Consider the following 16109-nt stretch of genomic DNA (forward strand, 5'->3'; position numbering starts at 1 on the left):
ATCCTATATATTCCGCTCTTGTATAGCACGTACTAGGAAAAACAATCAACTTAAAGAACTAACTGATACAAATATTAATCTTATACATCGCTTTGTTTTCCTCCTTTGGTTTCAGCTATCGTTCTCTCAAAACTCTAACAAGCCACTGCCAAGGCCACATGCAAGTCAGGCAGCAACGGAAGTTTATTTTTCTGATGGTGAGTTCTAATTTTCTAGCTCACACACTTCACTGAGGTTACTGGATATTCAAATAGTTCAGTATCATCATGGTTTTTGGGAGAATGTTAGATATTCTGATAAAGCATATAGCAAAATTCATATTAGCAAAAGTCAGAACAAACTGAACTTCATTCCATGCAGCTCCAACTGGAGAAGTGGACAATTGGTTACTGAACAATGCTACACTGGTTTTACTTGAAGTACAGTTCAAGCAACTTCTTCAAGGTATCAAACACACTTGTGAATGGGTTAAGTGCGACTGGTGCCTTTAGCTTGAGATCTGGGAACTGATTCGTCAGGGCCTCGTTCATCCCGGGCATCGACATCATCAAGGCAATCTGGTCTGAGGACATGTACTCGCAGTCTTGAGGGGTGTCCTTGATCTTGCTTGGGTCATAGCCGAAGTTGGCAACATAGGACTTGTACTTCTCAATGAATTCTGGCCCGGGGTTGGGTGTTCTTGAGTATATCTGATCAGTGGCAGAAAGATGTTTTAGTGCCTATGGTGTTTCAGATCACGAGTGCATCAGATAAGATGTGTTTACCATTATACAGGTAACTTTCCATACTTGCTTAATATTATTATTATTCAACAGCACACACTTTCAAAGTTCAAGTATCCATAAAACAATGAAGTTTTTTTTTAGATAAAAACAAATAAATGATCTAGTTCTGTTCACTATATAATCAGTTCTTAGGAGATTTTCATGTTAAGATTACCTTTTCCAGGAACCCAGGTAAAACCGCAAATAAAGAACTTTCAGCAGTTCATAGTTCAGTTCCTCACCTGAATAAAGCTTGTATCCTTAGCTCCAGACACAACCGCATAATTGTCATAGTCAGTTGCAAGGACATCGTAGGGCTCCTTGGGTATGAATGGCAGTGTGGGGAACCGGAGAAAGCATTTCTCACGGATCATCTCCTGCCTCTCAAGATCTGTCTCAGCGCTTGCCATGTCCTCTTCGGACAGGCATTGCACCCTCCCCCGAATACCAGTGATGTATCCATCAGGTCCACCATGGACACAGAATGTATCCACCTGGATTGAGCGCGACTTCGCATCGAATGAATACACTCCCTGCAGTTCCAAAAAAAATGTGCAACACCCATTTACAGACTATATCATGCAAAGCATATGGAAAATTGGAAATACCATCTCTATCTCAAACAATATTGTTATTAAGATATCAAGTACTAGTTTATCATGACTGATTATGATATATTATTGTAGCACCATCATGCAGACAGAGATATTTTTTTAGATAAATGGAGAAATTTCTGGCTTCAGACATCCTGTCCAATCTGTTCGATGTTTCAGGCATTACAATACCTGAGTGCAATGGCAGTCTTCTTGTCCCTGACCAGCAAATCCACGTTTCAATGAGGCTACCTCAAACCATCTACCAGAGTAGCGAACTGGATCGAAGTTTTTGGCAGTCATACCCCTCATCATCATCATCCCTGTGCTGCCGTCATCTGAAGGGTTGTCAAACTTCAGAGGAACTGAAGCACTGTCAATGGCTGCCACTGTTGCAATCTGGCACAAGCCTGGACGGGCAAAGGTTTCTGCAGGAATAGCCTGGTCAACAAGAAGAGTTCATCGACATTGTGGAATATACTTATTTTAACTGGTAATCTTACTCCCATTATTTCCATGTGTGTAGTGTGCACTGAAGTCAGTTAATTTTTGCTTACTTGATTGAATGAATCATGTGGCTATTCTGGTGCACCTTTGCTCTTTCCTTATGTTTCTTTTGACGAACAAAATTTTTTATCTATATGTTGTCTCTAAACCTTTGGTCTTTGGTGATACGTATGTGCATACACTTAAGCAGCTACAAACATAATGCGAAAAGAATCCTCATTGTGGTCTCTAGGCTTTTGTGTCTGTATCTGATAGTGATATGGTACAAGTGGATCTAATAAGATGATGGCACATGCAAATTGGTACCTGACTAGTAGGTGGAACATGCAAATAGGTACCTGACTAGGTGGAGAGACGAACACAAGCGAAGCAGCAAGGCATGAGATTAACTGCTTGGATACTAGTCCATGTTTGTTCAGCTGTGTTTCCTCATTCAGAGAGCATCTGACCATTTTCTGTCCGGCTGTGCTACATCTTCTCCTGCCAAGCCGAAACCAACAGACTCAGTGTGGAATGGCATTCAGAAAACCAGTAAGTTTTACTGCAACTTGGCATGCTCCTTTTCGTAATATAATCTGGATGAACTCATCTGCATCGAATCCAGGCCAAGTGGCCAAGGATGACAATGATAGTGAGCTACTGCTACAGTGATAGTCACCGTGGCTGGATCATTAGTAAAGTGGGAATTCCATTTAGCCTCTAGATTCAGGAACACCCAAACACACGCTTGAAACTCTAATAGCATCTCAAACCTTGCCGTCAGTCCCCTCCCCATTGTCAGCAACAACCACCCTCCTCAACCTGACCCAGTCGACAATCATCACCAAGGAAAACCAACCATAACGCCGGCACTCTGTTCCTGGGCCAGTACCTGGAAGCTGGAGAGCAGTCTGGGCGCCACGATGCAGGAGAGCAGCCCAGCAGCACGAGAACCATGGCGCTCTCCCGTGGCCTCTCTCGCCTCCAACTCCAAGTTTCAGGACAACGAGATCGATCACTTAAGGTTTCTTCGCAGCGGACTACGCAGAGGAGTTTCGCCGTCCATGCTGTGGTATGGCAGCTCGGAGATGGAAGGGGATCTGCTCTGCCTTTGCTGCAGCCTGCAGGCCATGATGAATCTGGGACGGGAGTGAAGGTGAAGGGCATCCAGCGCCATCCAATGGGAGGTCCCCACGTCTGCCGATTCTCGGATTGGAACTGGAAGGTCTCGGAACGCGAGTACTTGACAGCTCTCTGTCCTTGATTGGGCCTGGGCCGAATCTCATAAGTGCAGGCCGGATTGTTACGGAGCCCGCGAAAAAAGCTTGCTTCTTGTTCCCGCTCGCTGCCAAGTGCCAACGGTAACCCAATTGCTGTCTTCTTGTTCTTGCAGTGTGCATATTCCTCTGCCTGTCATCGCTGTCCTCAAGATTCGAGAGGAGTAAAGTAAGCAGCTGGGGGAGATTATCTGCGTCTGTCACATTCACATGTCTGATGTCGCCGCGCTCAGCTGTGATGCCGTCCGTTTCCATTTGATACTCCATATATCTCGATGGCTCTGTTTCCGTTTGATACTCCATATCTCGATGCCTCGACCTCGATACCACTAAACTATCAGAACTGGCGCTGGCATTGGGCCATTGACGACTCTGCTCATATCTTTACAACTCCGCCATTTCCACGCTTCACTCTCTCCGTGAACAACTCCTCCGCACATCTGCTCTTGGCCATCTTCACTTCACCAGTTCACCCTGCACACTGTCACAGACTCACAGCTCTTCTGCATTCCTCCACCACATCTCAACGCATGTCGTTGTGTCAACCTCTGAAGCCCGCGCTCCAACAGGAGCTTCAGACCCTGTTAAGTATACCTTACTATGTTCTAGTTTTTTTCCCCTTAAACTGTAAGAACGCTAAATCTTCCTGGCTTGGCAGCAACGAATCACATCTGCCGCATGTTTTTACTGCATTCGCAATTAACATCAGTAATTCTAGTGCCTCATTGCATCTGCAAACGAGTTGGCCTTCCTTGCTGGTTGCAGCGTCCCCAAAGATCCACTGCGTGGTCGCCTGAGGATGGAGGTTGCCGCTGTCAGCGTGGCGCGTTGGGTGCTGAGCAAGGCGTTAGGCCCTGTCACGGACGGCCTGTTGGAGGCATGGGTGGCCAGTGCGGGGCTCGGCCCCAACGTTGAGACCCTCAAGATGGAGCTCCTATACACGCAAGGGATGCTCGACAACGCGCAGGGAAGGGAGATCCGGAGCCCTGCGCTCAAGGAGCTGCTACTTAAGCTGCAGCAGCTGGCGTATGGTGCCGACGACGTGCTTGAGGAGCTCGACTACTTTCGCATCCAGGACGAGCTCGACGGCACCTACCATGCCGCCGACGTCCACGATGGGGGCTGCGTGCACGACCTCATCCTAAACACACGCCACACTGCTAGAGCTGTTGCAAGGATGCTGAAGCTCTCCTCGGGCTCGCGTCAAGCAAGCCGTGGCAATCCTGACCCTGACGAGCATGAAGATGATGCAAAGCAAGGATGCCTCTCTGTCATCTGTTCGTGTGGCAGGCGTGCTATCCGCTCCATACCAAATTCACCCAACATCCAGAGCGACCAGAATGGTGGGTTCATGTCAAAGGTGGCTTCGACTGCTCGTCGGGCTGCACATACCATCGGTAAGTGCCACCCTTGCTGCTCATTTCCATGCATCTGTGATAAACTGATAATGCTCACTCTGACGTGCTGCATGCCTCCAACTGCCAAGAAATGGGTGGCCAAGTTTCTGTTGTGCTTGTCCATCCAAGATTCAAACCCAAGAGGGAAAACGTGTTGTGCAAATACCAAAGTTGAGGTTTGACAGGGTGGAGATATCCAGTAAGAAGAAAGAAATTATAGAGAAGCTAAGGCCTGTGTCTGCCAAGGTCTCCACCATTCTTGATATGGAGTTGCTGGGCTCTGCTATTCTTAAGCTAGAGCAATTAGGCTCCAACCATACTACAACCCAAAACAGTGCTATGGGCTGTCGCAAGACCACTCCGGAAATTATAGAGCCTAAGTTGTATGGGAGGGATAATCAGAAAAAGATTATTATAGACGGCATTAAGCATGGAGAATATTTTGCAGATGGCCTTGTGGTGCTTCCAATTGTTGGTCCAGGCGGCATTGCGAAGACAACTTTCACACAGCACGTATATAAAGAGGTGAAGGACCATTTCGAGGTCACAATTTGGATATGTCTCCCTCAATTTTAATGCTAGTAGGTTGGCACAAGCAGCAGTGAAAATAATTCCTGAAGTTGATGGTGAAAACAAAAATGGTACTGATCAAGAGCGAATTGAACAAAGATTGAAAGCTAAACGGTATTTACTTGTGCTAGATGACATGTGGACATGTCACGAAGACGAGTGGAAAAAACTACTAGCACCATTTGGAAGAGGAGGAGAGAAGGGTATTATGGTTATAGACTTATAGTGACAACTCCAATTCCAGAAGTGGCAGATATGGTTAAGACAATTGATTGTCCAATAAAAATGGATCGTCTAGAAGACAAAGATTTTATGGATTTCTTTGAAGCATGTGTGTTTGGTCACCAGAAGGCATGGGAAGATCATCCTGAATTGCGTGATGTTGGGGAGAAAATAGTGAGCAATTTGAAGGGTTTCCCTCTTGCAGCAAAAACGGTGGGTCGAGTACTAAGAAACCAACTTACTTTGGACCATTGGACAAGAGTTCTAAAAAGCAAAGAATGGTAATTACAGACCAATGAGAATGACATTATGTCAGCTCTAAAACTTAGCTATGATTATCTTCCTTTCCATCTACAACGATGTTTTTCATATTGTTCTTTGTTTCCTGAAGATTATGAATTTGGTAGCGATGAGCTAATTCACTTGTGGATGGGACTAGATATTTTACACTCATCTAGTCAGAACAAGAGAACTGGAGATGTTGGTCTGAGCTATCTGATTGACTTGGTTGACAATGGATTTTTTTTATAAAGAATGAGAAAGACAATGGTACTTCTTATTATGTCCTACATGACTTACTGCATGATTTAGCAGTGAAAGTTTTTTTTTAACGCAATGGCAGGAGCGCTGCCTTTCAATTAAGATAGGGAAAGCAAGTTTATGTACAATCAAAGGCACTCGAGATTAGGTTTTCAACCCCCTACTAGCATACAAAGTAGGGAGACACACATGCCGAAAGGGTTGGGGGCAACAACTAAACATAAGCGAGTGCTCTCTTCCTTTGCTCTATGTCTTCCTTTATCCTTGCGGCCACTTACGGTACTATTTCTATCTTGTTGTCGAAGATTCTCCTATTTCTCTCTTTCCAAATATTCCAAAAGGTGTAGATTACTACCCCGTTAAGCCGCCTATGCTCGGATCTTGGCACTTTCCTCGCCACCTCTTCCCACCATGAACTGATATTGGTGTGCTCCACCTGTGGTTGCTGTAGAATTTGATTGAAGTTTTCCCACCAAAGGATTTGATCCCAAACCGCCTTTGCAAAAGGGCAACATAGGCATAGGTGGAGGCTGGTCTCTAATGGTCCATTGCAGAGCACGCATTGTTGTTGGTGTGGCCACCCTCTCCTCTATGGATTTGCGTCGTTAGAATTTTATCTTGCACTAAGATCCAGGTGAAGATCTTGCATTTGTTCTCCACATGTGCTTTCTAGATTAAATCCGTACGGAAGGGGACAAGGGAGCCTTTGAATTGTATTCTGTAGGCCGAGCGGGTGGAGTAGTTCCCGTCATTGGTCCATCGCCAGATGATGGTGTCCTGGACGCCCTATTGTAGGTGCACATGTTGTATCCGTATCCAAAGGGACACAAACTCCTCTATGTGGACAGCAGAGGTGATTTCCCTTCCTAGCTTGTACATCCAATTGTTGTTTCGGAGCTCTTGTTGCACCGTTCGGTTTGTCCTTGCAACTCGGCGAAACAAGTTCGGGGCTAGATATCTAGGAGCCTGTCCATCAAGCCAATTGTGGTGCCAAAACTTAGTCTTTGCACCGGATCCCAAAGTTATAATGATTGAGGAGTTGAAGAGGAGACGATCATCATCAGAACATGGAAGCTGGGAGCCACTCCAAGGCTTGGGATCATCCACCCATTCCTACCAAAGCCATCGCAACCGAAGGGCTCTCCCAAATCTATCAAGGTCGGGGACGCCTAAACCACCGAGGTCTTTTGGCTTGGTAACTGTGCGCCAGTTAACAAGGCAGTGTCCGCCATTGGCATTCTCCTCCCTCGTCCACAGGAATGATCTCCTGATTTTGTCAATCTTTTTCTTAGCCCATGCAGCCAGAGAAAACACCGTCAGGTGGTAGGTTGGCATGGAGGAGAGGACAGAGGTCACTAGAGTGAGGTGTCCCTCTCTGTTAAGCCATCTTCCTTTCCACTTGGGTAACCTCTGCCCAATACGGTCTATGAGAGGTTGCACATGGATCTTTTGCAGCGATCTGATGTGGAGTTGCAGCCCCAAATACTTGCATGGGAAGCTCCCTCTAGTACCGGTGAGAGGTGAGAGAACTTGGTCAAGGTGTACGTTTGTGCAGCTGATCGGATGCACCGAGCTCTTTTGTAGGTTAATATGGAGACCCGAGAATGTGCCAAATGCCTCTAGGATGGATTTGACGGCTTCTACATCGTCTTTTGTCGGGCTGATGAAAATGGCCTCATCGTTCGCATACATGGAGGTTCTCCATTTTGCCGTCGTGATTGGTAAGGGGGTGAGTATCCCATGTTCGGTTGCCCGGTCAAGCAAACGTTGAAGCGGGTCCATAGCTAGGATGAATAGCATGGGTGAGAGTGGATCTCCCTGCCGGACGCCTCTGGCATGGCTAAAAGCGGCACCCTGCCACCCATTAAGCAAGGGTGTGGAAGTGGATGTACATAGAAGGATAGAGATCCATTCACGCCATCGCTGTCCAAAGCCCAGAGCTTGAAGAATCTCTAGCAGGTACCCCCAATGGACCGTATCAAAAGCTTTGTGGATGTCTAGTTTCATGAACAAAGCTCGGTATCTTCTGCTTGTGTAGCCTTTGTACCGCGCCCTGGACGTAAAGGAAATTATCATTGATGCTTCTCTTTTTTATAAATGCGCTCTGGCAGTTGGAGACGAGGGAGTTTAGTCGAGGGGCAAGTCTGTTAGCTAACACTTTGAAGAAGATCTTTGCAATGCTATGGACGAGGCTGATGGGTCTAAAATCAGTAATTCTTGTTGCATCCGTTCTTTTGGGTAGAAGGATGATGCAAGCCGAGTTTAGCCATTCAAAGCCTTGGGCATTCAAAGTGAATAGGCTGTTCATGGCTGCCATAAGATCATCCTTAATGATTTCCCAACAAGCTTTGAAGAAGGCACCCGTGAAGCCATCCGGTCATGGCGCTTTGTCGGAAGGCATGGAATATATGGTGTTTTTTATCTCTTCCTAGGAGAAAGGCACCTCCAGATCGGAGAGATCATGTTGGTTGTAGCCAAGGGATTGCCAATTTACTGTGGAAGCTCTCGGAGCCAATGTGATTTTTGAAATAATCTCGAATCACCTTTTCTTTCTCTTGATGAGCCACCGCGACCCCCCCATCTGTATGTAGACAATGTATGTAATTCTTTCTCCGGCGTGCATTGGCTCTACTGTGGAAGAATTTAGTGTTAGCATCTCTACACCGTATGTATGTTAGTCTCGATCTTTGTCTGATTCTCGATTTTTCGATGGCTGCGAGCCCAGTGCTACGGTCTTTGAGGCGGCGACATAGGTGAAGCTCCATGGCGGTGAGCAACCTATGCTCTTGGGCTGCTTCTAATTGTAACAATACTTCTTTCACTATGGCGAGTTGCATCCTCATATCCCCTATCTTGTTTTTCTTCCAACGCTTGATACCTTTTGCCACACATGCCAATTTGATATGCAAGCGTTTCATAGGAAGAGCGGAGGCGACCGGTCTATTCCAAGTGTTTTGGACAAGATCTTAAAAGCCTTCCATCTTGGTCCAGTAATTTTCGAAGCGGAAGGACGTGTTGTGATGGTGGTCAAGTTCTCCCTAGAGTAGAAGCGGGGTATGGTCCGACATGAGCGATGGAAGGGAGTGTAAGAAACATGAGGGAAAGAATAGCTCCCACTCGGGGGTACATAGTAGTCTGTCAATTCTAGTGAGCGTCGGGTTGTCCTATTGATTGCTCCAAGTGAAGCGACGTCCATTTAGCTTGATTTCTTTGAGCCTCAAATGATCGACGCTCTAAATGCCCCCATGAGTCGCCGGTTTAGATTGGAGTTGTTCTTGTCTTCTGCCTGGTAGATGAGATTGAAATCTCCCAGGATGAGCCATCTATCATTCTCCGGCGGTGGAATGTTCTTCAATTCTTGGAGGAATTGAAGTTTGGCCTCCTCTCCTTGCGGGCCGTATACCACTGTAATTTGCCACCTTGTTCCATCTGCCCTCATGTTGATCTGCGCGGTTATAGCGTTTGAGGTAAGTACAATGTCAGAGAGGTCGAAGAAGTCTTCGTTTACCGCAAGGAAGAAGCCCCCTCAGGTTTGTTCTGCCGGCAGCACAATATAGGAGTTTACAAATTTCGCTCTGACTGTTCGGCGCACCACATTATGATCCATAACTTGCATCTTTGTTTCTTGTAGACAAACGATGGTGGCGCCAGTAGTTCTCACTAACTCACTGACCGAGTCTTGCCGGGCGCCGTCATTCAAACCCCTGACATTCCAGTTAAGTAATTGACAATTCAGTTGTACCATATGGAAACAAATGGGCCCCTATTTAAGGTTATTCCTTGGAGGGAGACAAGCAGGAAGCCATCTGGGGCTGTGGCACTGGCGATGAGCACAAAGATAAACACACAGAGGCACATGGTCATGAAAGCATCAAATTGGAGTGGCCGATGCATCTGAAAGCCAGTGGCTGTCGGCTTAGTGATACAAAGCAAGCGTTTCTTACTCACCGAGTTTTTGCTACAGCTAACTACCAGATGAAGGGTCGTTGCAGTGCGGTGGGGAGGCGACTGTAGGCCTCTGGCTGTCGCCCCACGCAAGCACCATGACTGGACGCTCACAAAAGATGCGGAGCTCCTGGAGCTCTTGGAGTAGTGATCGATTACTAACATTATTACAATGCTCTACCCATGCGTGACAGCAGCTATCTAGGCGTGCGTAGCGGGCAGCGCTGCCGCAGCGTCGAGGCCACACAACGCCGTCAGCTTCTTCACGGTGTCGTCGGTGAGTGGTCCCCTGAACAGGCTGAAGTAGCGAGCAGTGAAAGTTTCATCATACGAATGCATTACAATACCTAGTTCCAATGTCAGGTCCATACAAATCCCAACTTCAGTTCGCCACTTGTCCATCATCATAGATGACAAAGAAGTTGAGAACAAAGAGAATTTTGACAACTTCAAAAAGGAACTAAGAGAACTGGACAAAAGACTGAATACTGAAAACCTACGTACATTGATGCTTTTTGGGAGCCACCATGGAAGCTTTTCCATGATTTTTGGTCATTTATTTAGAAATGCCAAAGCCCTTCGTGTCTGAAGCATCATATATTGTGGAGGATGTGTTGAATAACTTTTCAAAACTTGTCCATCTTCGGTACCAAAGGATCAAGTCGAAGTACATGGAGGACACATGCTTGCTGAGTTCTATGTCTAGACTTTATCATTTAGAAGTCATAGATCTGCAGGAGTGGGAATATTGCTCTGGTTCCATAAGAGATCTAAATAGTCTTGTAAAATTGCACCACTTTCTTGTGCCACAATACAGGCGTCAGCTTCACTGTAACATAGTTGAGGTGGGGAAACTAAAATTATTACAGGAACTAAGAGGCTTTGAAGTTGGAAAAAAAAAAGTAAGGGCTTTGAACTAAGTCAGCTAGAGCAACTATCAGAACTTGGAGGTTCGCTTGCCATTTGTAATCTGGAAAGGACACAAACAGTGAAGGAAGCTAGTGAGGCAAAACTAATACACAAAAATGGTTTGCACAAGCTAACATTAGAATGGGATGTCAATAGACTTAACAAGAATCCAGCGCATGAAGCAAATATTCTGGAGGTTATGAAACCACATATCAATCTTCGAGACATATGCATTAGGGGGCATGGAGGCACTAATTGCCCAAAATGGCTAGGTGAGAACCTCTCTGTTAAAAATCTGGAATCTCTGCATCTGGATAATGTATCATGGGAATATTTTCCACCAATAGGAGAAATGTGGATGGTCAATGAGCATGGTGAGGAGCATTTGGGTCGCGTACCTCATAATAGGTTTCGAAATTTGAGAAGGCTTGAATTCAATAAGCTGCCAAGACTGAAGAAATGGGCTGAAAGTGACCCTTGTAATTTATTCTCTCACGTGGAAGTGCTCATCATCACACATTGCTCTGAACTCACGGAGTTGTCATTTTCCCATTTGATTTGCTGTCATCAACAGAAAGAGGCAAAGATAAATTGGTTTCCTAGACTACGGGAGCTCAAAATTGAAGACTGTCCAAAACTGTTGTCCTTTCCTCCTGTTCCTTGGACTAGGGCTCTGTGCTCAGCTGAGATAGAAGGAGTTGATTCAGGCCTTGAGAAACTTGTTTGTAATAACGAGAGTTACAAATCAGAATATAGCTTGGAAATTAAGATGAAGGATGCTCTGGTTAGTGATTTATGGAATGTGTTGGCCTTTGATAATCTAGCTGAACTAGAAGAGTTGAAGATGGGCACATGCCCTCCTCTCCCACTGCATCATTTCCAAATGCTACCATCCCTAAAGACCCTCAAGCTATATGGTGGTTCAGGTATTGTCTTCCCATCGGTTGAAGATGAGAGCTATGCCGAATATCAATCTCCAGTTGAATGCATAACAGTTAGTGGGTGGGATGCCAGTGCGAAGGAATTGACACAGCTACTGACTTATTTCCCCAAGCTCTCTGAACTGAACATGTGGTCATGTGAGAAGATTACAGGGCTAGCTGTAGTGGAGAAGCAGGCAATAGAAACACCCACGCCAGCATCTCCAGAAAACAGAGTGGACGACAATGTGGAAAGCGAGCAGCACCACCAGCAGCAGGATGGCACAGGAGGAGAGGAGGAAATAGGCGCATCATCAGCAGAAGGGCTGCTGCTCTTGCCTTCCCAACTACAACAGTTGGAGATCAGCTGCTGCCTAGAGCTGAGCCTCCGCTCCAATTCAATCGAGCACAGCAGAGAATCAGGACGAACTGGTGGAGGACAAGGGCTCCAAGGTCTACGCTCCCTCCGATGCTTGTGGATAGAGAATTGCCCCAGGTTCCTCTCTTCCTATTCGTCATCCTCCTCTTCTTCGTGTTTCCGCTTCCCAACCTCCTTGGAACGCCTCTCTCTTGGTGGCGCGGTGGGCACGGCGACGCTGTTGCCTCTCTCAAACCTCGCCTCTCTCACAGATTTAACCATGTAGAATTGTCGGGATTTAAGAGGCGACGGACTGCGGCGTCTCCTCGCTCAAGGTCGTCTCACCAGTTTAACCATCCAAGAAACCCCCAATTTCTTCGCTGGTTTCGAGCCCCCGCTGCCCCATGAACAAGAGTTCCCATCCACTTCCTCCAAACTGCAGCAGCTTCGGACGGATAACGCCGCGGGCGTCCTTGTCGCGCCCATCTGTACCTTGCTCTCTTCCTCGCTCACTGAATTGGGACTTTGGGACAAAGAGGTGGAGCGCTTCACAGAGGAGCAAGAGGAGGCCCTTCAGCTTCTCACCTCTGTCGAGGAGATCACGTTTTGGGCCTACGACAAGCTGCAGTGCCTCCCTGCAGGGCTTCATGGACTTCCCAACCTCAAGAGATTACACGTCTGGGGTTGTGCAGCCATCCAGTCGCTGCCCAAGGACTGCCTCCCAAGTTCACTGCAAAAATTAGAGGTCAGGAGCTGCCCAGCCATTCGATCGCTGCCCAAGGTGAATGACCTTCCAAGTTCACTGCGAGAATTGGATGTCGAGGATAGCGGAAGTGAGAAGCTAAGAAGGCAGTGCCGCAAGCTGATTGGAACCATTCCAATAGTCAAAGCTTGATTATCCCAAGGTAACAACCACTTTCCACTGTTCATTAGTTCCCAGTTCCAAGCCTACAATTTCCTTTGCTTTTCCCTAAAACAAGTTAACTGTCATATCTGTTCCAACTCAGTAACCCACCTGTTTTGACCTTCTCTGCAGGTTCCTGTTTCAAACTCTACCACCCCGTTGGCTTGGCTTATAAGCCATACTTTTTCAACCAACGAACGGTATTTTTCTCTCACAACAAATCAGTCAATAGTACTTTCAGCCATGGCTTGCCAAGCAAACAGTACATTCTTCTAGCATCGTATGGGTTCTCACTGTACCCGTCCAAGTTATGTTGTTAACCAAGGAACTTCCACCATGTACATTAAACAGGTTAATATGGCAAAATCTCACCTATTGCGGTCCGATACAGTATTTAAAGATTAATCCTTTTTTTTATTTTCTGCTTGTCGTTTTCGTTATGTGCTTTTTCCCTTTCATTGTTCATACTATAACCTAGATACATAATTTATATTATTCTGTGCATAGTGACAACATTCATGTGGTTTTCAAATCGAGTGAAGATGTTTACTGTTCAGCACTACTTGTTCTGTACTTTGATATTCTCATTTCTCTTTCTTTGCACAATGCAGTACTGATTTATTATTCCAACATGATGATTTAGCTCCTGCTTTGCTATAATTCACAGTTAGCATAACTAATGGACTATAATGAACCTTATGTTGGTATGTGTTCCTCAGCGTCTGCAGTTATTGTGGTTTCATGCAGACTGTAGCTAACTCAATGCTTCCATCGGGTCGCGTCCTTTTCTAGATCGTCTCCTTTGGAGCCTCTTTTTTTGAAGTGATCCATTGGAGCCTCTTATCTAACATACTAGAACAATGTTGAGATCAGATTATACTAGTCCAAGGTAATTTCTCTTTGTTTTATACTAATCTCGTGAACATCAAGTATTTTTTACACATTGAATTTCACAAGTATAGTTTGACATGGACATGGTTTATTTTGGTCTGCAGCGCGCATGGGAAAGTCTTCAGGTTGTCATTGAAATGCTCCTTCACATAGCACTCGTCTAGTTCATCTAGTTTGATGCTTGAGCCTGCAGAAATTGTTCCTGACTTGCATATGAGGTGAGAGTATGCTTTACTCAGGTCCTTTCCAAATGCGTGTAGTATATTTGTAAATATTATTTTCCCTGGAGAAATAATGATCAAGTTCTTTCCATTTTGGCTAGCAGGAACTATATGTCCAAATGTTTTTCCAAGATCACAATCTCCAGCAGATATATGTCACCACTGCTCATGTAGCTCGAGTTTGGACAGGATATCTAGGTACCTGTCTGGTTCTTGCCAAAAATTGCATGACCGAAGCAAGTTTAAGCATCCAGAGAAATCATGCTTCCTGTTAGATCTAAACAGGGCTGAGAGTGTGACACTAGTTCTGATCATCCCCAAGAGTCAGTAAGCTCGAGAGTCAAGAGTAGAGCACGCTCTATGAGCAAGTAAAGTGTTCAACACAGAGTAGTTTGCGATAAACTGAATCTTCTGAAATTTTCCTTGCGTACGCACAACTAGGGATGCAGAAAATGACCATTTCCATTGTATCTAGGAACTAGTATTTTTTTCTTACAATATATTTTTGGGAAATTGTACATTATTCATTCATTTTGATCAACATTTGTCCTCACCGTGGTTTACCAAATATATTCATTCTCTAGTGTACTCACTTTGCCAAAGTGAAGGAAGCAGATCTGAATAAATTTCATAGAATCAAAATGTTGGGTCCTGTCTCGGCTACATGGCTGACAGTCCCACCTGGACTAGACTACAGACTAGTCTACACCAGGTAGCCTTCACCCACACGCGGAAGGGGCCTGTCTCGGCTCTCAAACAAGGCAACAAGTCAACAACGACGGCGTCCTCTGCATTTTTTTTCTCCAAAACCAAAAGTATTTTTTTTTGCGAAAGATCCATTACCGGCTTTCATTGATAAGGGAAGAGCATATTATTTATAAAGATTTGGCACAAGGATCCTCAATTTGCATGGTTATGAGAGTCATGCCACCCCTACGTTTTAGAGTTGTATCTTACATATGATTTATAGCATCTATAAGAGGTTGTTTCGGTGGAGGCAGCAGTCCTTCTAGTCCTCTATTTCCGGCCCGTATCCACGTCCTTGCTTCCTCCTGTATGGCTCTGAAGATGTGCTCCGGCGTTCTCGAGGATCTTTGAAACACCCGATTGTTCCTCTCCCTCCCTATTTCCCAGGCTGTCAGCATGATCATCGAGCGTACCCCGTCTCTTGCGAGTGTTCCATTGTTGGCCATGTCAGCGTACCATTGCCCCAGATCTTCCGTTTGTGTCCAGTGTGTTGGCCTTAGAGCAGCCGCCGAGATCCAGGAGCCCACCTTGTCCCAGACACTCCTCGAGTAGCCGCATTTCTGAAAGAGATGTGAGACCGTTTCCAGGTTCCTTACACAAAGTTGGTAGAAGTAGTCATTTGGCCATTGCCTAAGCATTAGCCTTGCAGCTGTCCAAATGCGGTTCTGCAGCATCAGCCAAGTAAAGAATCGGCATTTTGGCGGTGCCTTTGTTTTCTATGTGATTTTAGCTGTCATGGATGAGGCCATTCCAAGGAATTGTATTCTATATGCCGATCTTGCCGTGTATTGGCCATCCGTTGTGTGAAGCCAGGTGATCCTATCCTCATTTGCCGATTGGATAGAGATTTCTTGTAAGCAAGTCCACAGTGATATAAATTCCTCGACCACCCGCTCTGGCATGCTATAGTCAATATCTCTGATCCAGTTATCATCATCTAGGGCATCACAAATTGTTCTGTTTTTCCTCTTGCTATGTCTGAACAAGGCCGGGTATAATGTTGTAGGTGCTTGACCATGTAGCCAGCGAGAGGACCAGAACTTAGCATTGTTCCCATTTCCTAAGACCACACTTGTAGCAGCATTGAAGAGTGCAATGTCACTATTGTCAACCGGCAGCTCCATTCCTTTTCAGGGTCTGTTAGTGTCGTCCCACGAAAACCAGAGCCACCGAAGCCGTAGTGCTCGACTGAACCTCTCAAGTTCGATGATGCCTAGACCACCGTTGCCTGGTGGCGTACATACTTTGTTCTATGCAACCTTGCATTTCCCTCCAGTTAGCTCCTTGTCGCCAGCCCACAAGAACCTTCTACGCAGTTTGTCCAGTTCTTTCAAGAAATTCTTGGGTACCTTCACAGCCGTCAGC

At 45.8% G+C, this 16109-nt stretch overlaps 1 protein-coding gene and 1 pseudogene across 1 annotated transcript; one reads left to right on the forward strand and one right to left on the reverse strand.

Moving 5' to 3' along the window:
* Positions 1–326: 326 nt before the first annotated feature.
* Positions 327–3025, reverse strand: LOC136491496 (chloroplastic lipocalin-like). Its single transcript, XM_066487825.1, has 5 exons — positions 2736–3025; positions 2203–2344; positions 1550–1798; positions 1007–1297; positions 327–689 (listed from the first exon to the last, which is right to left on the reverse strand). The coding sequence occupies exons 1-5, from the start codon at positions 3008–3010 to the stop codon at positions 411–413; spliced, it is 1236 nt and encodes a 411-aa protein (XP_066343922.1). The 5' UTR covers positions 3011–3025; the 3' UTR covers positions 327–410.
* On the forward strand, positions 2258–14553 carry LOC136491497 (putative disease resistance protein At3g14460; annotated as a pseudogene).
* Positions 14554–16109: the final 1556 nt, after the last annotated feature.

Source organism: Miscanthus floridulus, chromosome 11, assembly GCF_019320115.1.
Source record: "Miscanthus floridulus cultivar M001 chromosome 11, ASM1932011v1, whole genome shotgun sequence".
Lineage (NCBI taxonomy): Eukaryota > Viridiplantae > Streptophyta > Magnoliopsida > Poales > Poaceae > Miscanthus > Miscanthus floridulus.